Source organism: Prosopis cineraria, unplaced genomic scaffold (genome assembly GCF_029017545.1).
Source record: "Prosopis cineraria cultivar Desert tree isolate PC_DT_omini unplaced genomic scaffold, ASM2901754v1 PC6, whole genome shotgun sequence".
Classification (NCBI taxonomy): Eukaryota; Viridiplantae; Streptophyta; class Magnoliopsida; order Fabales; family Fabaceae; genus Prosopis; species Prosopis cineraria.
The window spans coordinates 24,955,392-24,982,329 of record NW_026555337.1 but is presented as its reverse complement, the minus strand read 5'-3'; the positions used below and the strand labels follow the sequence as shown (position 1 = coordinate 24,982,329).

The window sequence follows — 26,938 nt, the reverse complement described above, 5'->3', positions numbered from 1 at the left end:
CCAAAATTTTTTATGGAATGTATTTAATCCATTTTAGGCAAATGATTATATATTTTTCATATTACTAATTCATGATACTATATTGTTAATATATTGCTGTATATCACTGATATACTATCGCATATCAACATAAGTAGACAATCAAATATAAACTTGTTTATCATTGATATATATATACATATATCAATGATGTAGTATCACAGATCAACTACATGAAAAATACATAATCATTTGCCCAAAATGAATGAAACATAGTCCGAAAAAAATTCAGTGTTACCGAGAGATGTGAAGACGGTGAAAATTTAATGATAGATAATAGATTCCAGCCTAGTCTTTTGCTTCCAGAAATGAAGATTCCTCTTCAACGTCTAATGTTCTCTTCATAGTATTCCTGGGCAAAAAAGAGTGGGAGAGAGAAGAAAAGATCTATGATGAAAAAAAACACCAACAATTTTATATTCAAAGAAAAAAAGGAATGACTCCGAGAGGGGAGAAAAAGGAAAGACTTCAGTCAGTTAGAGATTAGTTACAATAAATATATTGTGTTTTAATAATAAATTTAATCTAAGGATAAAAAAGTAAAATATATCTAATTGATTTTATGAATGGGCCACATTTTAAAATATTCAACAATCTCATCCATAATTTATGGGAGTTGTATTTTTTGAGACCATTAAACTAATCTCCTCTTGTTCTATTTGCATAGTTTAATTTCATGGTTGTGTTATTGAGAAAACTTGCTCTTTATTGTTAGTTTAAGTATTGTTTCATAATTTCATTAATTTGTTTTACACTAAATTTATTAGTTACTCTCTTCATACATTTTTTCTACTCACTAGAAATTTTTTTGATCTCAAATATTGTATATGTTATCTAAAATTTTCTCCAAATATCTTTAAGAACTGCTGCATAATGAGTTGTGTGAGGCTCAGACATAAACTGGCTAACAACATGAACTACATAAGCAATATCAGGTCGCGTGACAGCAAGATAGATAAGGCCCCTAACCAGTTAGCGGTAACGAGTGGGATTATCCAATAAGGTGCCATCAGTGGTAGTATAGTGAACATTTGGTTCAATAGGAGTAGTTTCAACCTCCTCATCAGAAAGGTGAGCTCGGGATATCAAATTAGTAGCATACTTGACTTGAGAGAGTGATATACCATCACTCTCATGGTGGACCTCGATCCCAAGAAAATAGTTCAATTTGCCAAGATCCTTCATTTTAAATTGCTGGACCAAGTATATCTTGAGCTCCTGAACTCCCGTATTATCACTGCCTGTGATAATCATGTTATCAACATATAGTAGTGACAAAATAATACTATGAGTAGTAGAGCGAACAAAAAGAGCCGAGTCGTAAGGACTACAAGAAAAATTCAATTGATTCATAGTGTTACTAAACTTAGCAAACCATGCATGTGGAGCCTACTTGAGCCCATACAGAGCTCGACAAAGATGACAAACCTTGTGTTTTGGATGTTAATACCTAGGTAGAGGTTTCATATACACTTCTTCTTCTACATCTCCATTTAGAAATGCATTTTTAACATTCATTTGTGAAGAGGCCAATGCTTAACAGCAGCAATGGCTAGAAGGCTGCGAATAGAAGTCATATAAGCTACAGGTACAAAAGTTTCCTCATAGTTAACACCATACTCTTGAGTGAATCCTTAGGCCACCAAGTAGGCCTTATGTTGCTTCAAAGAGCTATTAGAATGAGTCTTATCTTGTAGACCTGTCAGCACCCAACTAAAGTTTTACTAGGAGGAAGATCAATAAGATCCTAAGTATGCATTTTCTTTAGGGCCTATAATTCATCATCCATAGCTTGCTGCCAAAGGGGATCACGAGAGGCTTCCTTAAAGGACTTGGGTTCCTAAAACTAGAGAATGGTAGAAAAACAATGGTAATCATTAAGGTAAGAGGGAGGATTTCTTATACGATTGGGCCGAGAGTTTGTGGACAATATGGGCTCAGTAGGCTTGACTTGTGCTGGAAGACCAATAAGTGTGACAGTAGGCATATCTGGAGCGGGCGCAGCATCGGTCATGGAAATGAGCTCAATTGATGAATCTGTACTTAAGCTATTAGGAAAAAGATCAGTAGAAATATCTATAAAAATAGGAGATGAAGAAGATGAGAATGATGAGAGATCGGTTAGAGATGAAAACTTTATATTTCCCTAAAAGACAACATGTCGAGAAATACGAATGCGGTGAGAGAGAGGATCCCAACAATGATAACCTTTATGCTTAAAATCATAACCAAGAAAACAACAAACACAAGAACGAACTTGAAGTTTGTTTGTCTCATGAGACAGAAGAAGAACAAAATAGGCATAAGCAAAGACTTTCAAAAGACTATAATTGGGAGGATAACCATGGACACGCTTAAAAGGAGAAATGTTATTGATAACAAGAGAAGGGAGTCAATTGATGCAAAAGACAGAGGTTATGGCTGCTTCACCCCAAAACCGTTCAGGACAACAAGAGGAAATGAGCAATGCTCTAGTAGAATCAAGAATATGACGGTGTTTATGCTTAGCACGACCATTTTGTTGAGAAGTATAAGGACAAGAATATTGAGAAATAGTACCTTGAGAATCAAGAAAGGTGAGTAATTTAGAGTCACGGTATTCCAAAGCATTATCACGACAAAAAATTTTGATGACGTTAGAATATTGAGTGTGAACCATAGTAGCAAATTTGATATAAAGTTCAAGTAACTCAAATCAATGTTTCATCATATAAATCCAGGTAAAATGAGGAAATCATTAATAAAAATCACAAAATATTGGGATCCTCCCATAAAGGGAGTAGGTGTAAGGCCCCAAATGTCAGAATGAATCAAATCAAATGGAGAAGCAGCAATAGAATCATTTTTATGAAAAGACAAAGTGGGTTGTTTGGCAGTCTGACAAGAAACGCATTACAAAAAATGACTAGGAACATGACCTAAAAGACCACTAGAAATTAAAGGATGCAATTTACTCAAATAAGGGTGAGCAAGACGATGATGCCATAAGTCGAGAGAAGAATCAGGAGAAGAGGATGTGGAGGCTGTACACAATGTGGGAACAGTGATCTCAGGTAGGTGCATTGAAGTAAGCTCGAACATGCGACCAGCTTTGCACCCGGTCCTGACAACCTGTCCTATTTAAGAATCTATCACAACACAACCACGTTTATTAAATAACATGTCATAACCCATATCAACAAACTGTCCAACAAAAAGAAGGTTAAAGTTAATGATAGGAACAAAATATGTATCATGAATGGATAGGGAAGGCAAGGAGACAGTACCGATATGACTAACAAGCATTTGAGAATTATCAGCAATGTGTATAGGATAGACAGTAGAGTTATGTGCCATAGAGGAGAAGAAATTTTCCTAACTTGTCATATGATTGCAGCAAGCAAAGTCAAAATACCAAGTGGACTTATCGGTGAGAGTAGATAAGGCAGTAGATGGGCTAAAGGAACTAGAGATGAATGTGCGCAACAAAGTTTCAAGTTCAATCAGAGAGGATCCTAAAGTAGGTTGGGCAAGATCACATTTTTCTAACTAAGGATAGTAATTGCAACCATTCAAAGTAACTAATACAGATTGAGTAACATCTAAATTTGCCATTTTTTAAGGAATAAAAAAAAGGCTTATGAAAGAGAATGAAGGATTAAAAACATCTAAACCAAAGACTGTAGTGCGAATGGCATAGCACTCATACTAGGAAACTAGTCAATGATCTGACCATTTATAATGACGTGTTGGATGTTCTTTACTTGCTGACCAAATTTCAGCACGATCCAATGGTTAACGAATCTGAAAATGTCAATTTACCGAAGCTGCTTGTGGATATACGAAAATAAATTTAAGATAGATCTGAACTCGTGATGAAAGATGGCAGCACTGCTGTGAAGGAAAGCTAACGCTCTTCAAAACTTGACTTATCATGGAAAAAAAATATTATATGGCTCTGATACCAAATCAGTAGCATACTTGACTTGAGAGAGAGGTATACCATCACTCCCATGGTGGACCTTGATCCTAAGAAAATAGTTTGATTTGTATATAATAAACCAAGAATTTAAATAAGATTAAAATTTATAATTAAGTATTTTGATTGTATTTTTATTTAATTTTGGAGTAGATTCATTAAGAAGGAATGGTGGTTTAGTGGCATCTATTGTTAGGTGTTTAAGTTTAGATCCTGAGTTTGAATTCTTATGGTGGTGTAAGATAGAGATTTATTTTATTTTATTTTATATTTTTCTCTTAGTTTGGCTAAAATTACTATAGTGCCCTCTTGGTATTTTTTTTAATAAAGAAAAACGTTTTAAATAAAATAAAGAGGCAACTAGAAGCAAAAAGCACGCATGGTCCTTTACTCCAAATATTTTTTTCGAATTCTCCAGACCTGGAGAGAGAAAGATCTCATTCATACCCTCTGTTCCCCATCTATCCTCCTCTGCGGATGAGCTCACATGGATAGGTGCACGAGCTCTGTCTACAGTTGCCGTGAAGCCTTGCCGTGAGTTCTTCCCCTGTTTGCTGTTCGTTCGCTGTTCATCTGTGTCCCTGTTCGTTCTTCTTCTTCTTCTTCTTCTTTTGTTTTGTGTTGCTGGAAGTCATTCTCCCCTGCCAGTCTCAGAATAATTTTTATAGAGATCGCAAGCTCATCTACCTAATCATCTCCTCCCATCCGAGCTGCTATGGGTTAGTGTATGAGGTTCCTTTCTTCTTCCCTTAATCAGCGTGGCAGATTCGTCCTTCCTCCTTTCATGTTCTGTCATAATCGATTGAAGGTGTAGAGCTTCAAATCCCCTACTTCTTTGCTGTTTTTTCTGTGTGATATTTGGCTTCGCTGTGATTCCTTTATTTTTTTATTTATTTTGCTGATGCTGTGCGTGATACAAGGGGTGAATGAGTTTAACTAAATTGAACTTGAATTTAAGAGCATGATTGTTGGTAGATAATTTCCCTTACGTTGATTAATGTAGAAAAAGAATTATATTTAACGTCTTTGATTTCAATTGGCTTGTGTTGAAAGGAAAAAAAAATTGGGAAGCTTGGAAGTGTAGGTATTGATAATGAAATTTTCTAAGGAAATGAGGAAGCTTGTATTGTAGTTGGACATGAAGGCATGCAAGGTGTTTGAAAAAATGTTTGTTAGAAGGAAATTTGCTTGATTTTATAGTTTATGAAATTTGATTAATTCTTATAAAAAGTATGTTTGGTTTAGGTACTATTTAATTGTGAATTAACTTGAGTATTATCTAGAAATTGGATAATTATGGAGCTAGTGTATAACTAGTGGATTTCTTGGGAGTTGTGTGGTTGTTGATTAATGTTTGAGCAAGAGATTTGAACGTTTAAAAAAAAAAAAAAAAGCTCAATTGAGTGGTCGGAAATGATCCACAGTAGGCACTTGACAAAAGGCTAAAGAGGAGATTGCATTTCAATTGAGTAATTAGCTATTGTTACTTTATGTGTAAATCTTGGTTCCAAAATTTTAAATATATTATAGTTAAATATTTGTTATGTTAATTTGGAATAAAGTTTTATGGAACTTATTGAAAGTCTATTAAGACCCTATTATATTTTATAAGGTGTCTAGAAAAGGAGGATCTTGATAAAAGTTATAGGGAGTAAGTTATAAATGTTGGGGAGTATTTTAGATAAGTGGATAACGTTCCAACCAATTTTTGTATTTGCAAATTTCCTCTTATCAAATATTATTTTTGATAATTTACAATTATTAATATATGTTTCTCCAATACTGATCATTGTTGTTAATTAAATTTCTTTAGCTCTTGAAGTTGTCATGATATATACTTATTAGATTGACAAAAATGCCTTTATAAATTCTAGTACTCTTTTATTCAATAAAGACAATCATGGAAATTGGTAAAGAAGTTTATGAAATATTAGTTGTAAATTTTCATATTTAAAAGGATTGATGTTTTAATCAGTTCATGCGAGTTTGATATTAAGAAGAGAAAATTTTATTTTAAAAGTGATGATTTTCTCACATGTTTGAAAATAGATTTGAAGGGGACTTCATATAGAACACTAGTTGCTAATAACAATTTCGTTAACCCTTAGCATGTCCATGGTCAATGACTAAGTAGTTTGATTTTTGTGAGCTTTGTTCTCACATTTGTTATTTGCGGGTCTCATGCTCGCGTTTATTTTCATGGCTTCAAGTCACGTTTGGTTAGTATTACCCTCCTGGATTATGTGTCCACATTTGTCTTTTTGGCATAAGCTGTATTTAGTTATTTACCCTTGTGGACTGTGTGTCCACATTTGTTAATTGTTCTTATAAGTCCCTATAATTATAAATTACATTCTTTGGTGATTTTACATCTCATTGTTCTTTTATTTAGTGATTTACTTATAATTATTTATTTTGCTTATTTGCTTTCTTGAAATCAAGTTATAATAATATTTAATTTGATAATTTAATGGTTCAAAATTTTATTTAATGTTATATAGAGATAGTTTATTTTGAAGTTTACTAAATTTTTTATGAAAATCATGGTCTCTTTAACTTACATAATTGTTTCAGACTTTCCTTTTATTTATGTTCAATTATTTATTGTTAGGATTTTATTCACTAAAAATATTTTTAGTCTCAAATAATATAACCGATGATCTAACTTCAACTGATCTATGAGGGACTCCTTGTTGATTTAAGGAGAAGACCTTTCGAGTATATGTTTCTTGTGCTACAAATGGTTAATTAGTTGTATATTTTGAAATTATAATTAGGTATGCTCCACATTAATTATAGATAGGATTCTCATTTGTAATGTATTTGTCTATTTATTGTGAAGGAGGAGAGCTCTGCATTTTTTATTTGGACTGTATATTGCTATTGTAAAGATCTCAATAGGTCTTATTTAGAGTGGAGATTCTGACAAAATTTTTATAGAAGTTTACAAATAATATATGAAAATGTTACAATTATCTTCCACCATATTTCAAATGAATTAAAATACTAGATTAAAATTTCCTTGATCAAGGTTTAAGGGATATATATTTGTGTATATATCCCATGTCACGTCTAATTTCTAGGGCATGACATTGTACATAACCTTATACCTCCCATAGATCATTGAGGGGCCATGTTGTTTTCTTTTTTTAAAAAAAAAGAGGAAGCACACTATAATTATCCCTTTTGGTGAAACTATATATGGTATTATATAATTATAATTTAGCACTCCATGTACACCATAGTTATGTCTTGATTTTATTAATTAATAAGTTGCTGATGTGGAGCTAGTTTCCTTTATTGGATTGGTTGACAAGTTTTGTTATTATAGAAATTTCGGGAAGTTCAAATTATAAGGGAGACTTTACTGAAATTTCTACAAAATATTTAAAACTTTATTATTATATATATAACTTATATGTTGATATTTTAGCTTAACTTCTAGCTAATCAAAGCTTATAGAATGTGAGTTTATCTTATTTTTCATGTTGATCATACCCTTAGTATCAAGGTGTGACAAAAATCTAGGAGTATTATTTACGTGACACTCTCTTACAAATAAAAATTTTAAAATTAAAAGTCAATCTTGTAGTTTTTTACATTGGTTTATATAATATATATATATATATATATTATTTCCTGTGAATATAATTTGTATTAATGGATGTTTTTATGTTTAACTTATAAATATAACAAATTTAATTTTGATTTATAAATATAAACTATTTACATGAAAATATTAAAAGAGTTTGAATTATAAATATAATCATTTTTTGGTAATAATATTAATCATTTTTTATTATTGTAACTAAAAGTAAAATAATATCCAGTTTTTGTCAAATATTTAGAAAATAATTTTCTTAATAAAATCTCTAAAACAGCTAAAAATATCCTTATCTGTTTGATTCTTTGTCTACATAACGACTTTTTCATCCAACCTCCTCCTCTTCTTTTTGAAAAGAAGCCCTCTTATTCCTAATGAATTATGTCACTCACAGGACAATTTTAAAATTTTTTAAATATTTTTGAAATTTAAGCATGTTTATTTAACTTTTTTAATAACAAAATATTACAAGAAAATAAATTAAAAAGTTAAATATAATTTTGTAAAATGTTTGATGTTTTTTCGGGATAGATGGGTCAAGTGACAAAAAAGCGATGTGATTTAGATGAAAAAGAGGGAATTGGTGGGGAAAATAAATTATGAGAGGCTGAATCTGCAAGATCTTAGGAATCTTTCAAGTAATTGAACGAAGTGTCACCATGTGCCACTTGGCTTCCTGTTCCCATTATTATTTATTTACTTATTTTTCATTTCCCCCTTTTTATCTACGTGAAGTATTCAATGTCTTTGATACATCCCACATCTAGCTGAAGGTGGGGCATATGACATTAAGCACGAACATAGATTCACTTATTAGACTGGGTTAAAAAATGAAGCACTGATATTTTAAATTATCTAATGTATGTGTCATATCTTATATAGATACTCACTGATACTTCTTCGATACGCATTCATAAAGTATCAAAATAATTTTTTAAATTTTAAAAAATTTTAATTTTTGATATGTATCTAATACTTGTAGATTACTAAGCAATACTTGAAAAATAAAAAAATTTAAAACTTGAAATATTAAATTTTTTATTACTAATATTATTTTGTGACTTGCTTTCAAAATCAAAAAATTAGATTTTCCTTAAAAAATAAGTGTTGAACGTAATAAAAGAATAAATATTACATTTTTTTCAATTATAAAAACATTGAAATGTAATCTTATGATGGTCAAAAAGGAAGAGATATTGATATTATACCTATTAGTAGGGACTAGATGATAGGAAATTAGGTATAGATAAAATAAAAATACAATTAATGAATATATTTTACTTGGTACTATTATAAAGGACTATATATGTATGCTAATTTGAATATTTTTTAAATTAAAATTATATTTTTAATATTTTTTATAAATATACATACACACATAAAAAACGTATTGTATCTTATATTTTTAAAAGTTAAAGTATTGACGTATCAGATATGTATCGTATCCGATATGCATATTTGTATCTGTGCAACCTAGGGTTGAATTTTATATTTTGTGCTTTAATTATATGGTTTTGAATTAGAAGAACAGTCCTTTTATTAAAATTATTTGAATTATTATATTAATTATTATTTAATTTTTTATAAGTATGATTAATCTTTTTTCCAAAAAAAATTATTTGAATGCTAGTGGAAGTAATATTTAATTTTGAAAATAAAGTACAAAAAATTATATGAAATAAATATATGTGAGATTTTACTTAACTATTAATATTAATATCTTTTATTAAAATTACTATTATTTAATTCTATTTTTTAATTTACTCTCTAAAGTGGGTTTTGATATAATTTTAGAGAAGCAATATTTTAAAAAATAACCAAACACAACCTTATTGTATCTCTAAAATGAGTTTTTTAATTGTCGTGTTCATTACACATATGTATATCGATGGTCAAAATTTAGTTTACATGGTGCATATATTTGTCAGTAGTCTCTTCTATAAAAATAAAAATCAAGTAACTCTTAAAGAATTTATTTGACATGTTAAAAAAAGATTAAATTATATCTTGTTGGGATGCACTATTGAATATTGATTAAAACATTTTGTTAATAAAAGTGGTAAGTAACAAACTTAAAACAACACTTAGATTTATCTAGTTCAAAAGATTTTAAAAGAAACACAAGTTTTAAGGCAAATTATTATCATCTTTATGTGGAACCTAGTCCAATTGGCACAACATATTCTTACCCGTTTTCAGGATCACTTCATTTTGCAGTGTGTTGTTTCTTCCAAGTAAATCCTCACTTTCTTAAAATTTCCACTTGCATATTCATTATGTCCATATTTTATAACTCATCAAAAATAGAAGCAAGAATGACAGTCAAGTTCCTAAAGGAAAAAAAAATTAATAATAGGAAAATTTTTTGAGAAACAACCTGTAAATATCTGTTTAAATAATTACAAATTCAGAATTTCAACTACTTGTAAGACATTTAAATTATAATTATAACTCTTAGACTACAATTGATATTTCTATTTGTAACTATCTGAATCAATATTTAGAACTCATTTTCTAGAAAATTTTATTTTTTTGGTGAAACATTTTCTAGAAAATTTTATTGGGAATCTAATTATCATTAATTTCTTCTTTTAAAACTTTACTGTCATCCTCCCAGTAGAATCACACTACATGGTGGACACGAGTGGATTGCTTCCATTGTTGAAACATTGAATTTATTATCTTATGTCTTGTAGTAATCTTTTATAAAAATGATGAAGCTCATACCAAATGATGGTCCATACCTTTGGCATCTCACCATCCCAAAAATGATGATCCATACAAAATTGTTAAACATTCTTCTTTTTCCTGACCTTTTTTATTTTTGATTTTGTAAGATCAAAACCACATTTTATATGAGGCCTTGTGACAGCACTTGAAGTGCACTGTTTTAACATATTGTTGTTTTCATTATTTTTTAATAAAAAACACTATGTTGCTTTAAATAACTAAACATTCAAGCCTGATAAAATGTTTTTTTTTAATAAAATCTCTAAAACATCTAAAAATGATTTATTTTTAAATCATAAACAAACAGCCCCCTAAGCATTTTGTGATTATATGGTGAAGAAAACTAAGAAATTCCAAAGAAGCAGTTCCTCACGTAGCTTTTGGGCATGTTCTCTATGGACGTTCCGTGAGGTTTTAGTTTCGAGACATGGCATTACTTCCTCTAGTCCTTTTAAAACAATCATTACTATCTTGTCCCCTGTGAAATTAAGGGAGAGTAGTAAAATCAGCTTGTTGTTATACGTAATAAATTAACAGAGAATATGGCTATGCACTCCTAAATAGTCGATTGTTGTAACAAGTTGACTACTTATTAGTTGTTATATTTACAAAGGGCCCATGTGGACTACACGGACATTGAGAATTTATATACCATCACAAAGCTTCTCAATCGCTACACAAAATTCTATCAGATTGACTAAATCTACACTTTAACACATCAAATTAAACATAAAAATTAGAGAGGCACATGCCACTAAAAGATCAAGTTTAATACCCTTTTTTTTTGTTTTTGGCCAAAGATCAAGTTTAATAGCGATTGACAAATATTTGACAAGGGAGAGAATTTTAAACCCTTCCTTTCTAACAATTGTAATTCTCAAATAAACAACAACAACAACAAGCCTTGCCCCACTAGGTGGGGTTAGCCATAACGCCATTGTGCTTTATCATTAAATAAGCATTTGAAAATGTTGTTAATTAAGAGGTATCGGTTAACAACTTTTAAAAATGTTCTCTTTGGCCTTCCTCTACCACTCTTAATAGGGCTCAAATCTATCCATTCCACTCTTCTCACTTGTGCCTTTCACTATCTTCTTTGTACACGTCCAATCCATCTCAAATGATTTTCTACCATTTTCCCTTCACTAGGTACTATGCCCACGTTTTCTCATATGTGCCTATTTTGGATTTTATCTTTATGTGTATGTTTACACATCTATTTCAACAGCCTCATCTATGCTACTCCTTTATGTTGTTGCTATCTCTTAAAGCCTAAATAATTCATCCTAGACAATTGTAATAACACTGGAATTTTTAAGCTATAATAATAATAATAATAATAATAATAATAATAATAATAAGGATTATTTAAATATAAAGTGATTCAAGTGTATTTTTATTAGTTTTTGGGACAATTATAACAAGAAAGAAGTTGATGCAGTGGAAGCTATGCAAATAATCCTTCCAATAGGTCTCAAGTTTGAATCTAAATGAGGCCAAAAGAGTTTTATTTTTCTAACTTTTTGCTTTACGAATTCACCAAATTGCCCCCTTCAAATATGAAATATCTTCCCCCCTTCTTTGATCATTTTAGAATGGTGGAGGGAGGGTGATAATCTGATTTTTGTTTCATTTCTTCGTCCTTCATCTGTACCTTCACTCCTTCCATTCCGTTTTCAACCATTGTTGATGAGAGTATTGTCACTATTCTGTCTGTCCGTTGTTGGTAGGTGCTGGGGTTCGTTGGTAGTTGCTATGTGTCTGTCAAAGTCCCTCCATTCTATTTTGAGCTCAGCGTGAACCACCACATTGAGGTACAAATCATGGGTCTATTTCCTTTGTGTGCTGCTGGCGTGAGTGGAGAGCTGAATTGCTGGAGTTGAAAAAGTTTGCTCACCAATTCTTCTTCCCTGTTTAACTGAGGTTCTGTTTTCTTCTCCCTCTTCATGCATCATTAGTTCATCTAAAATGAGCAACCTTCATCTCTTATTCTTTCCCTTGATTGATTAGTGCGTGTGAGGCACGTAACATGGTTGAAATTGGAAATTTTTCTTCTAAGTTCTACTACTACTTGTGCCATGTAGAGAGGAGAAAATTCAAATTTGAGCTACAAAATTTATCTTGAAGCCTCAAAATGATATATATATACAGGTCATAATTTTTGAGTTAAATTAATTGTTTGGATTGGTTGATGTTGAAGAATTTGTTAGGGTGAAATTAAAAGAGAATAGTTTAGATATAAATCTTGAAAATTGGTGCCTATAAGATGTTTGTTCAGCTATTTGTTAGGGGGATTTGCTTGGTTGTAACATCCTAATATTTTTAAGACCCAGATTTAAGAAAAAAATAAAATAAATAAAATACAGATAATTAAATTAAAATTAAGAGTAATTTGATAAAGGTCTAGAGTTTGAATTATATTAAATAAAAGTTTGATTTTATTTTATTTTTAATTATAAGAAAATTACCAAAGTTATCCTAGGCTTTTGTGGTATAACAAAAAGATTTGGGCTGTTTCTTGTAATTTTTCCTAATTTTTTTAGGATCAGTTTTTTGATAGAAAACCATGCAGAAACAAAACAAAGAGCTGGAAACAAAAGGAAAAGAGATGCACAAGATGAGAGAGTGAGAAGAAAAAGAGAGGAGGAAGAAAAGGAGCTAAGGCTCGAATCTGGGAGGCTTTACAGTGGTTGTGAGCTCAGTTACATGATAGGTAAGCTCCCTACTTCAATTCTCTTTCTTCCCTCTTAGTTTTCATAAATTTTTGGAAGAGAGAATTTCTTGATTTTGATCCCAAAGGCTTTATTCTTGTAAACTTTAGTTTTCTTGGGTCTTAGAGAAGTTGTTCTAAGTTTCTATATGGTGCTTTAATGTTTTGAGTGAGCAATAGGATGAAAGAAGAGAGTTTTGGGCAAAAATTAAACCCCAAGGGATTGGGTTTTGCTCCTCAATGGTTTAAGCTTGTTGATTTAGTTATAATTGTGTTATTTGAATCCAATAAGATTTAACTTAAGCTTTGGTTTTTATTATAAGGGTTGATTGTGAAAGTTGGTAATACTAAGAGAAGGTTTTTGGTTGACTAAAAATTGTATGGTTTGAAAATTTGCCTAATGGTAGCTAATAAATGGTTTTGGTAGTTAAGTGATACTATGTGAATAGTTGATTTAATATATAGACTATTGGGATGAATTATGGCTCATTGATCCAAGTTGTGTGATATGAGTTATAGTCTTCTTATATGCTATTTGTCATGAAAAGTGATATGGATCACTTATATATTGTAAGGATAGTTTGTGAAAATTAATTGGAGAATAACGAACAAGCCAAGTCATATTTTTGGTACAAGAGGTAACCCTTTTGATACAAAAAGGTTGAGGTAACACAGAAATTTATATTTTTTATTGCTTTGTTAAACAATTGAATGCAAATAAATATGTTTTAGAAGGGTTTATGGGGTATTATTTTGATAATAATGCATCTATATTTACTATCTATTTAATAATGATGTTATTTATGGAAATGAGATTATTAGCATGCATTGTGATCATAGAGACAAGGAGTTGCACCTAGGGAAGTGCAACAAGATTACGTACCTTAGATCGGCTAAGAAACCTCTTAAGGGAGGAATTATAAGTGTTATACTACATTGGAGTGTTAAAGTGGTTAATACTCAGAAAAGGTAGAAAAGGATACAAGGCATGATCTTGGTGGGAGTTCACTAATAGGGAGATGTGATCTTGTGATATTCTATAGCTAACTGCCAGTACTCAGTGTTGCTACACCTATTTGTGGGCTCAATTCACTAAAGGGGTTAGTAGATTGAGTGTTTGACACGTCTCATTAAGGGAAGGGATCCGGCATGAGAAGTGTGTGGTTGAGTGCCTTGGCCAAGGTAACCCTCATATGGAGTGTAAGTCGGGCTGGCTTTGAAAGTGAGTTAGTTTTGATTTCTCAGGATCCATGCCAAAGGGATATAGGTGGTTTGATAGATCAGATACCTTGGATTATATTTTGTGCCTGTGGAGGTACAAGTGAGTACTTGGTTTACTTGCTAGCTAAAGAGTGCCAGGGGGTATTATTTTAGTCAGGAAAGGCCATATCAGCTTATGTTATGCATTCAAGCATTTTAATTGGTTTAATTATATTTTATTTTTAATCTATTATTTATTTACTTGACTATAGCTTTCATTGTAATAGAGAATATAGATTTCTCCATTATTGAGACTGTGGTTGTTTCATCCCTTTCTTTATAATATTTATAGGTTCAAGTGAATGGAAAAAATAGCCGAGTTAAGGGTTTGCTTGTGAATTTTAGAGAACTATAGCCCTTATCTTTTGAACAAGTGAATTGTAATGTATTTATGATTAAGGTGCCAGTAAGATGTGATTATATATGTGTGTGTGAATATGTGTATATTATATGCCTTTGTATGAATTTTTTTTTTGCCTGTAGACTTGTGACTAGGAAACTTAGTTCTAGCCTGTGATTTTGATGGATTAATTTGGTAGACTAAGTTTTCACTATAAAAAAAATATTTATTTTCACATATATATATATATATATATGAATATATGTGATTTTACAAGCAAATACAAAGTAGTTGCATTTCGAATTGTATGCTATGGGCAAACATACACCTTGGATAGAAAGAGTGGGTGCATAGGCCCCTTAGGGATCTCTGAGCCAAGTAAAAATGTTTAATATATATATATTTGTATGAATATATGGTGTTTGGATTGGTTTTTGACCACTCTTATGTGATTTGTGCATTTTAAAGGCCCATTTTGAGAAATAGCACTTGGGTGGTCAAATTCTGATCTAAGAGTTTTTTCTATCATTTGAATGTTCTATTAGGTACTCTTACTCCTATTTGACGTGACGTGTTCAAAGTGTTCCTATAAGTTTGTGACTCTTAGGATGAGATTTAGATTATTTTGAAAATAGTTTTTACCAAAAACCTATACTTTTGCATTCGAGTGTCCAAATTTCAATCCGACCGTTGGATTTTCCTAAAATTTGGGTCACAAGTAAAAAAATTTATAATACTCATGTGGGCTTTTGAATCACCTAAATTAGATATTGAATGGAAAAATGATACACTTCAAAATTTAGTTCAGAGGTGCTATCATGACAGTAATAGTGACTGATATTTCAACAAGCATGAATTTCAATCTGTTTGTTGGATCTTTTTGAAATTTGGTACACTAGTAGTACTCATTGAAAGAGATGTGTGGGTTCTAATATTGTGCTGATTGGAGGTAGAATGACAAAATGGTGCAGTCCAGAAATTGGTTTGGAGGTGCTGTCAAGATAGCAAAAATGTCCAAACTTGTAACATGTCCAAATTTTAATTCAATGGTTGGATCTTTTTAAAATTTGAAACACTATTAGTACTCATTAAAATTGATGTTTGAGCTTTGAAATAACTTCAATCGAAGGCCATTGGGTGAATTAGCCACTCCCAAAAGTTTGCCCAAGAGGGTTGTTGTAATATCCTAATACATATATAATATTAATATTTTAATTAACTTTGGATCTATTTCACATGTGTACATATACTCATAAAAAGAAGTGTAAATAAATATCTTTAAAACAAATAAAGTAATAAAATAAAAGAGGAAATGCGTATGATAAGAGAAGAGGAAATGGATGGATAAACATTGACAATACTTGGAGAAAAAGAAAATAAAAGATAAGTTGGACACATGGGATGATACGTATGGATAAGAATTGAGCAAACTTGGTGAAAAAGAAAAACAAGAGATAAGCATGACAAGTAGGACAATTTAATGAATACATTGCATTTAGAAATTTACCATTCACTATATATACCCTTGTTTCCTTAAAAGAGACAATAGGAATTTTACTAAGAAAATCAACAAAAGATCAGAGTAAAAGTTGAAGATCAAGAAAGGTAAGAAATATCTCTTATTGAGTGACATAACCTGCATTTACTGTGATCAATTTCTATGGGAAACATGTACGCCTTCTAACCCACCCTCATACATATATTAATTCTTGTGCCAATCATCTCACTCTTTGAAAAAGTCTCATCTTACTTTTTGAAAAAAAAAAGTCTATACGTGTCATTATCTTTCATTTCCATCTACACACACACACACACAAATTACTATCCTTGTTATCATTTAAAGAATTACGTCTTTGCATCATTCTCCATAAAAAAAAATTATATTTGTGTTATTTCATACTTGATCTAAACTAATGCATCATTTCATATCTGGTTTGTACTAATTGAATTTTGTATTGTAATTGTAAACTAAACTAGATTGCAAATTTTCTAATATTAAAATTTTGTTAAAATAAATAAATATATGGGAATATGCATAGAAAATTATATTGCTGTGTGCTAGCATCCTTGAGATAACCCTGATCTAAGTAAAAATGGGGTAAGATTTATTATGTGGATCCACACTAGGGACGCCCTGGTTATGCTTAGTGCTATATTTGGATGCTTATAATTTTTCATTGCATACTCACATGTATTTCTGATGTAGGGATGAAAATATTTTCTGCTTAATAAGCAGCTGAACATTATTAGTTAGACTTTAATATTTTATATCACTCACCTTGTTGCATAATGTTCAAATGCCGATAACTGAAATATTAGTTCGAATCGAATGGGATACGCTTCACGTTCCTGGGACGGGGAGTTTCCCAGTTATTTATAATATAAGTATTCACAATACTGCTAATGTACCTGTCTATCCACCTCTACCACCACCACCAACTCTGATTACTCCACCACCATTTTATGAATTCTACAATCCATCAACAACTTAGTACGATATCCCTCCACCAGTGCGAGTGTCAGCTCTTCTTGTGATTCACATCAACACGGATGAAGACTTCTTAAAGACTTTTGAAGACACTAATATGAACTAGCCTAGCTCTTAGATTCATAGATACTAATACTATATGAAATAAAATGGCTTAGGTTCACTACTTGATTATATATGATTTTTGGGACTATGATGTAATTACGACAGATGCAATATTAATATTATGATGATTATCTGATATAAATTATATAATTATCCTCTAAATTATGTCTTTCTAAATTTCTATATTATGGACACGTTTAAATAAAAAAAATGGATTAGTATTAGTATTATTTACATGTTTAGTACAAATTAAATATATATGCATATATATTCCTAATACAAATAGATAGAGACATATTATATAAATTCCTTTGAAATAGCATACTATCTACCATGTGTCTATATGACAATACATAATCTATAAAATAAGTCTTTTTATAAAAATAATGTTAGATTTCTTATGGAAAATTTGTCTAGGATTTAGTGAATAAAGCAAATCTTCTTACTCTTAGTGTGTGTGTATATATATATACATATAAATTTTATTCAGTTTTATAATTTTTCTCTCTCATTTCAAGATTAAGTATTTATTTATGCAAATAAAATAATGTAAAAAGAAATTATTAGTTAGGTAGAGTTTATAGTTGTCATGACAACAAATAAATGCTGTCATGACAGTAATTAATTGCCCCTGTTTGTCCAATTTGTTTCTATGTGCTATATAGTAACCCTTTAAACTTTTCTAAGAGGTTTTAAATGTGTGTTTTGGTATTGTGTAGATTATTTGGTTACTTAAATGGTTTGTTTCCTAAGTTGATTTTAGGATCAACTCCTTAACCACACTTAGTTTATTTGGTTTTAGGATGCTATTATTTTGCAAATTGAGTTTGACCTTCTATTGAGATTTGATCATAAAAATTAATGTGTAGCTAGTTGAATTCTTTGGAATTATTGAGTTAAGAAATTGTTGGGTTAAGATTGTGAATTTTTTTCCTCCTTTCTTAGCTGCCATGTGGAATGTGGATGATGAGGATTTAATTTTCTTGAGTTAAAAATGATTTATCTACTGAACAATAGAGCTTGGAAAGTTGATTAATTATATTTATGTTAGAACTTGGTATTATGATCCAAGCATTGTGCAAAATAAAATATGTTTAATAGAATGTTTGAAAAAGGAAGATTTTGAATTTAAGGTGGCAAAATATTTGTGACTGTCATACAATCATTTATTATACAATCATGGAAGGCAATTATATCCATAAAGAAAGAGGGATTAGAAATAGAAATGTTTGGAAAGAGTAATTTTGATTTGTAACTCAAGAGCCTATTTTCTATTAAAATATTAGTCTTTGGAATATCTATGAAATGTTTGAAAAAAAAAAAGTTGAAGTTAAGAATTGTCTATGTTATTTTTCTGAATTAATTTGAATTGAAAAGGCACAAAAAATAATAATAAATATTTAAAATAAAATAACAATGTTATTATTCGAGCACTAGGATTTAAAGAACAAACATTGTTGCAAGAGGACCTGTTAGGAGTAAGTTATTCATTTGGAAAATTATTTGGCAAGTGGATAACATCCCAAATTAACTTGCTAATAGAAATTTCCTTTTAAGAAATTATTATTTCCAATTTATTATATATATTGTTGTTAAATTATAATTATCCTTGGATGTTTCTTTATTTGGATTTTATAAATGTAAATTATTTTTCTTGGTTTGCTAAATTATGTCATTTTGGATTGATTAAGAATTTATACAAGGTTAAATGAATTTTTATTTGACAAATCATGCATGGAATTTGTAAAATAAAACTTACGAAATGCTGGTTATGAAATTTCCATGAATGTTTGAATATAGGTATTTTAAAGAGGACTACATAACATCCTAAATCTCAATTCAAGAAAACTAGTTACTAATCAGAGGTAAATTACTAATTAGTGGATTGATTGTGGTTTGGATGTTGAGTTGATATTTTGTGTTAGTTAATTGGTGTGGTTATAGGATTGAAGGGTAGAATGGAAAGCCGGGGCGTAACACCCAAGCACAAGTGAGATTAACCTCACTGTGCGACGCGCTGCAATAGGAGTTACACGTGTCATGACACATTGCATAGATTTTACTTAAAGACTAAGCCAAAACTCATGAAATCAAAATGAAAAGGAAGGGAAAATGTAGCTGGAGAGGTGAGAAGAGCTTAGCTTTGCTAGGGCATCAATTATCTAGAGTTCGAGAGTTTGCTTTGGTTAGTGGCTTGTCGAATAAGTATTGTATAGCCCTGAGCTTCATTTCTACCCTATTTTCGTTGAATTTGATCAGTTAACAAATCAAATCAGGAAGTTTTAAGATGTTGGAATATAAAAGAAAGGTTTAAAAAGGGCTTTTGAATACAAAACTAAGGTTTTGTGACTAGTCTAGAGTTAAATGATTAAACCTTAAGGATCCAGGCTCAATTATCCTAAAAATTTAGGTTAAAATGGTGAAATTTAGTGAATAAATGAGTTAGGGCTTTGTTATGGTTATCTAAATAGCCTCTAGGGCCAACAACTATAGATGATGGATTATGTGAACTTGAAAGGTTCTAATTGAATTGTTTTATGTGTTAAGAGATTCAATTTAGCCAAATTAATATCTATACAAGGTATTAAGAGTTGATCAAGGGGCATTTCATTGTGTAGATTGAGCATTGTGACATTGCTCGTGAGAATCTACACCCTTGGGAATTCACTACGATTGGTAACTCTTAGTAGTAAGGGTAAAAGGTAACTGGAGTAACACTTTTACTTATTCTTTTGTGAAATTATTTACAAATATTTTGTATTACTATGTGCATTATATTATAAACTAATGGAGTAGCAATATTGTGAAAGAATTTGTATACGGCTGTGTGAGTATTGTTTGAAATGTATGAGATGAGACATGTGCAAAGACATATGCATTGCATCTATAAGTATACCTTAGACTAGGGTAAGGGGTCACAACCCCACCCCGTATAAGGCTAAGAAGTCCTGAAAGTCTTAAGCGTAAAGCTTGACTTTGCTAGGAAGGACCTAGGAGATCCTGAAGGTCTTAGGCATAGAGTTTGACTCTACCATAATGGACCTAAGATAATGATCCATAAGTGTACCCTAGATTAGGGTAGAGGGTCATGGTCCTACTTTGTGTAAGGCTAGGAAGTCATGAAGATCTTAAGTGTAGAGCTTAACTCCATTAGGAAGGACTTAGGAAACCACCCATATGTGAAGAGGATGCTTGATCTGAATAGTGGTATGGTGGGCCCTGTTTCGTGTGAGGCTGGAAGTCCTAGTTCGAGCATAGAGCTTGCTTTGTTAGGTGAAACCACGAATGCATGAGCATGAGCATGATGGATGGATATGTATGAATTTTTACATATGGATATGATATTGTTTTTATTGAAATACATGTTAATTTATCTCTTGTTTATGATTTTTCTTACTAACCAATATTTTGAGTTATATTTGAGTTACTTGGAAGTATGTCTCACTCTGTTACCTTTGTACATAGGTAAAGAGAGCACAAGAAGACCAAGAAAGGAAGTGAGGAAAGAGTAGCTTCAATTGGTAGTGGTATGACTACCATTATGTAAATGAATGTATAATATGTTGTTGGAGTTAAGTTGCCAATTAGGATGCATAAATGTATATGAATATAAATATGTGAATGTGTATATGAATTATGAATGAAAACTTGCTTGTACGTATGATTCTGCATCTCACTGAGGGTGCCATAATAACAGGTACATTGGTAAGCCTAGATGTCAATCAAGCAAGTATATGTTATCGTATAACTTGTTCCACTATGTATTGATGTGCTTTTGTTATGTGAAATTATGTGTATTTGTGAGAACTTGACACAAATTGTGAGATTGAGCCCCATTTGAAAGAATTAAGTATATTTATAATTCCTAACTATATGGTGAGGTAAAGCCCCATATGTGAGACTCAGATGGTTAAAAGTGAAACAAGTTTATATGTACTTGTATGTTTATGCCTTACATAAGTCCACAATTGTGTAATGTGACATTTGGGCATCAAAATGAGCATTTAATGTGATATATGTGATTTGCTGCATTAATCAGGTGTATATAGTCTTTTTAGACTTAGTTCAAGGCCCGAAGTGATCTAATAGGACAAAAAGTCTGATGTCGATGTTGGATATGGAAATGGCATGTGATAGAAGTTTGCCTTTTGAATTGTCATATAATAGCAGATTTTGCTGTCATATGTACTGCGACGTATTGTGTGCCTTGCTGTAGTGCATGGCATTGAAGAGAACATAGCTCATGGCTTTGTACCACATGCCTTGATGCATGGAAATTTTTCAAGGGAAAAATGTTTTGTTTCATTGAGTTATAAAATTATGTTTGTACTTCTGTTAGTCCTCTTATTTGAATATGTTTTTACAAAGTTGGGATCCCACGTTTTGAAAACAAATAAAGGGCTATTACTTTGATGTTATGTCATTATTGTTTGATTATTATGTGTTAGGAATGGTAAGGTTTGGATTAAATAAGGGACTGTACAGATTACATGCAGAACATTAGTTACTAACGACAGTTCCATTAGTCTGTAGCGCTATGGTTAATGACTAGCTAGTATGATTTTTTTTTCATGAGCTCTATTCTCACATTTGTTTCGTGGCTTCAACCACATCTGGTTAGTTACCCTCATGGATTCTGTGTCCATGCCTATTTTGTGGCTTTGACCATGTTTAGTTAGTTACCCTCATGGACTATGTATCCTCGCTTGCTACATGGTTTTGTCCATGTCTGGTTAGTTACCCTATAGACTGTATGTTAATGTCTGTTATTTGTTCTATAAAGTCCTCATAAAATTAATTTTATTGGATTTATGAAATATAAACTTCATTATTTTTAATTAGTAAATGTTTCTATTCCTACTCAATTATTTAATTTATTTGATTTCTTACGACTAGGTGACAAATTGTTTATTCATTTTTAATCTAATGATTCAGTATTTATGAAGTTTATCTAGATCTTTAAAGTCTCTAATTTAGTGGATTTTTTTTATTTTTTATAATTATCTAAAAATATTCATTTATATCCTTTTGACTTTATTATTGGGGCATTATTTACTGAAAATAATTTTAGTCTTAGATAGTGTAGCTAATGATAAACCTCCTACTGAATATTGAGGGGTTTATTACTGATCGGAATTGGAGGAGCTAAGGATGAAGCTTTCTTTTGATGTAAAGTTTGAATTATGAAATTTTATTTTATAAATTTTTCTTTAGGTGCTCCACATAGTCTACATTTAGGTTCTTTATTTTGTTATATATTTTGTTTGCTAGCTGGAAGGAGCTTAGCTCTTGATTGATATGATATTTTGCTTTAAAATTGTATTGTAAAAATTTTGGGAGATCTTGTTTGTAGGGAAGGTTCTATCGAAATTTCTACAAAAATATTAAAGCCTAGAATATTGTTCAGATATTAAAGCTTTTTCTTTTTATTCTTAATTCTTTAGTAATTTGTTTGACCGTTAATTTTAATTATTATTATTTTTTGGACAAATATTATAAATATTTAATGAGCATTACTATTTTTTTAAAATTTAGTGATATGGGTAATATTGGAAGAAAAAAGTTTCAATCTGTTTCGTTCCATCCATTTTATGATAACTCTCAAATAATGGTCATGTAAAACTGTCCATTCCCATCATAAAACTTCCAAATAATGAAATTTTTTGTTCCATTCCATTCTGTTTCACTCCATTCTGTTTCATTTTATTAATGATCATTTCTTTCCATTCAATCTTAAACTCCCAAACACACTCTTAAAGCATCCCCTACATTCTTTTTTTTTTTTTTGGTGATTTCTCCTGTCAAGAGTTGGCCTAAAGAATGCTAGTCAATAATACAATTTTATTTCCATCTTTACTCTTTTTAGAACCATAAACCTATTTGGCTATACTCATCATTTTAGTCTAATGATTGATGCTTTACATTTGGTTTCATGATCACAAACGGTGTCCCGTGAGCAACAGCGGATGGGAAATCACATTTTGCTTTCTCATTTTAGAGGAGAAATCAACACTAGGCTTTTCTGTTCTTATTCTAGAAGTGTGAGGGTGGTGGGTAGATCTAATGAGCCTAGCAATGACGGAGAAGTAACAGTAATGGCAACGAGATGACAATGGAGAAAAAGGGCAATAGTGGTGGGGGAGGCAGTAGCAAGGAGGTGAAGGTGACGCTGATATCATTGTTATTGGTCTCCCATGCCTTCATTTATGAGCTTCATGCATGGATATCAAGCATTGAGGCTATGAGAAACAGGCCCTTTCGGCATGGCCAAGCTTTATATGAAAAAAAAAACATAGTTTTGACTTTCCGAGCTCTTCCCTAGGTTAGGGTTCTTTTCTATTTATTTTCCTGTCTATTCGGAATTAAGAAATTCCTTTGTTGTACACTTGCGAGCAAACCTAATTTTTTGTACTACTTTAGCGTGCACAAAGTTTTGGTTTGTTTTGTGATTTTACTCATTTATGACAACAATGTTGGCTTTAAGCCAAGTGAGACACATGGATTGTTTCATTATGATTGATCCTTATACATTGTTTTCATTATCTACTCTAACATTACGTTTGGGAGTTTAAGATTGAATGGAATGGAATGGAGTAGAGCATAGCGGAGTGGAATGGAATGAAATTTTTTTATTGTTTGGGAGTTTTATAATAGGAAGGAATGGTCTTACATGACCATTGTTTGGGAGTTATTATAAAATGGATGGAATAGAATGGATTAAAACTTATTTCTTCCCATATTACCCATATGACTAAATTTAAAAAAAAAATAATAATGCCCATTAAATAATTATAAAATTATAATATTTTTCCAACAAAAAATAATAAAAATTAACATTAATGGTCAAAAAAAGGTATCTAAGAATTAAGAAGAAAAATAACTTGGTTTTAAACATAAATATATAAATTAGGATGTACTATCATTATTCTTAGAAGACATCAAAACCATTGCAATCTCTTTTTGTATCTCCTGGGGGCATCCAATTAGTATTCTTTGAGCATCAATATTTTGTACTATATGCACATGAGCTTTTGGTTAACATGCCTCTTTCTAGCTGCAATCCTTCAAAAAGAGCCCAAACTTCACTTTCTAACATAGGACTTGCCTGTTGACTCTTAACCATTTCCATGCCATATTTTGAAAAATCTTTAGAGTATTTCACGAAAACTTCAACCATGTTGTTTAATGACTTGGCAAAACATCTCCATGCCCAAGTCTTCATTCATCATTTTACTTTTTTTCTTCTTATCTTTGATGTAGTTGTAGCTTGAGATCCTGTTTCTAAATAAATTTCAACCTCTTCATTGTTGTTCACATCAAAGTCATGCAAGTTTGTTTCATTGTTAGAAATCAACATGTCAATTTCTTCTAGTGAATCAAATTCAGTTCCAATTGGTGTAGAGTTTTTCTGTTTGACCTCTGATATATTTCTTGCATACTCACCACTCGCCCTATCTTGTCCATACAATATAATAAAAGGACAATTAATAATTATATTTTACTTTCCATACTATAAAGGACTATATAAGTATACTAGTTTGGATATTTTCTAAATTGAAATTATGTTTTTAATGCTTTTTATATTTTTTATACATATATATGTACTTATCAAATACATATTGAAATCCTATATTTTTTTAAAAAATAAAAGTACAAGCATATCATATGCATATCGTATCTTATTCACGTACTTTATCTGTGCAGCATAGTGTGTTGCTAACATTTAAACAAGCAATTAGGGCCCATTTGTTTAAGATTAAAAAATAATTTATTTTTATATAATTTAGAGATTTTATAAAAAAGAAGATATGGGACCCATTTGTTTAATATTATAAAATAAGTGATTTTTAGATTAGTTTAGATGTCTTATAAAAAGAAATTTATCTTGTAGAGATTTTATAAAAAGCAGATATTATTTTATGTTTGGTTATAATAATAAAAAGTGATTAATAGTTAGTTATTTTAAAATTTTATGATATATTCCTCGATTTTTGTTTCATAAAAATAATTTATTATCATATCATTTTAAAATTTTATGATGTCTTCGTATATCCTACCACTTTAAAATACTCTCTCTGATCTACAATATTATGTTATTTTTAGAAGCTACTCAATGTAGCTTTTAACAATAATCAGAAATAAAGTATACTTTTTTTTTTAGATTCTGATTATTTTCAAAAGTTGAAACAATCATTATAAAAATTCACAAAATAGATTTTTTTTTCAAAAAATAAGTTATTTTCATATAAGCTAAAGCAAATGGGCCTTTATTTTGTAGACATTTTACAAAAAAAAAATTATTTTATGTTTAGTTACAGTAATAAAAAATTATTATTAGTTAGTTATTTTCAGATTTTATGATATCTTTATGGATTTATGTTTTATAAAAATAATTTATTATTTAATTATTTTAAAATTTTATGACATTTTTGTGTATCTCTACATTTTTATGGCATTTTCTCTCATCTAGCCATCAAATGATGTTCAAAAGCTGTTCAGTGTAGTTCCTAAAAAATAATTAGAAATATATTTTTTTATATTATGATTGTTTTTAAAAGCTTAAACGATATCACAAAATAAAAAATGATTTTTTTCTAAAAGATTAATTATGTTTTTTTTTATGAAAAAACAGCTGAACCAAACTAGCCCTTGATTGATTTGCCTTATTAAAAAAAAAAAAGAAAAAGAAGGAACTAGCTTGCTACTTGACGCTTCATTACCAAACAATAATTCACTCCATTTTTCTCTGACTTCAGTAACTACGCGTCATTTTCTTTTATAATCAACTTCATTTTTTTCACGAATGTCCATATATATATATATTGCTAATTGAATTTTGATTTTTTGTGCTGTTCAAAAATGGGTGCTTGAGAGATACGGAGGGATTTTTTCATGTATTCCTTTTATATCACCTCACAAGAGCTTCCCCAAAAAATCTCCCAAACACTATCTCAATCTCAAGAATTGATCTTGCTGTACTCAAGGACGGATGATAATGGTGCTCTAGCCACTATTATGAGTTTCTACTTCACATGACAATATTATAACTTTTATTTGTTTTTATTTATCTCGCTCTGTATGACCCTTGTTTGCTTTTGTTGTGAAAAATGGAGTGAAACAACTTCACATGTATGAAACTTTGTTTTTTTTTTAAATAAACAAGGATATAACTATATATAATTAAACTGCATGAATGATGCAATCAAGTGTAAACACAAGAGAATAGAGCCACATGCCAAACAAATCAATTCACCCTTTCATCATTCACCACCTTACAACAAGAAGGTGGAGGATGGTCAAAAACACTGTATGAAACTTCTATTTCATGTTTCTTCATGATGTTGTGTCTTCACAAATTATGTTTACTTTTCTTGGCAGGAAAAATAGACGATTATATATTGTAAACAAAAAAAAAAAGCCAGCTCGGCATCAAGCACAACCTACACTAGTGCTCTTTCGCTTAAACAATGATTGATAATTATTGACATTTTTCACTGTTCCCTTTTTATTTTATTCATATTTTTTAACTTAGCATGAATCCACCTATATACTCAAAAATATGTCATGAATGGGGCTAATGGATATCATGGGCTCAAAGCTCTACCAAATGGCCTTGAACCGATGGAAATCACTTAGGGCATGGAAATGAAAATATAAGGCAAAAAAAAAAAAAAGGGGGTAGTGAGAAAGGGAATGAAGAATTT

The 26,938-nt window shown here is 30.6% G+C and overlaps 1 protein-coding gene across 1 annotated transcript in view; it reads right to left on the bottom strand.

Annotated features, from left to right (window-relative positions):
* Nucleotides 1-1,011: 1,011 nt before the first annotated feature.
* LOC129314026 (LRR receptor-like serine/threonine-protein kinase FLS2) overlaps nucleotides 1,012-26,938 on the bottom strand; it is a 48,135-nt gene continuing 22,208 nt past the window's right edge. Inside the window, exons 9-12 of the mRNA XM_054957407.1 lie at nucleotides 2,994-3,150; nucleotides 2,450-2,598; nucleotides 1,945-2,185; nucleotides 1,012-1,280 (exon numbers count right to left, since the gene is read on the bottom strand). Coding sequence (XP_054813382.1) covers nucleotides 1,012-1,280; nucleotides 1,945-2,185; nucleotides 2,450-2,598; nucleotides 2,994-3,150 — 816 coding nt within the window. The remainder of the gene's footprint in view (nucleotides 1,281-1,944; nucleotides 2,186-2,449; nucleotides 2,599-2,993; nucleotides 3,151-26,938) is intronic.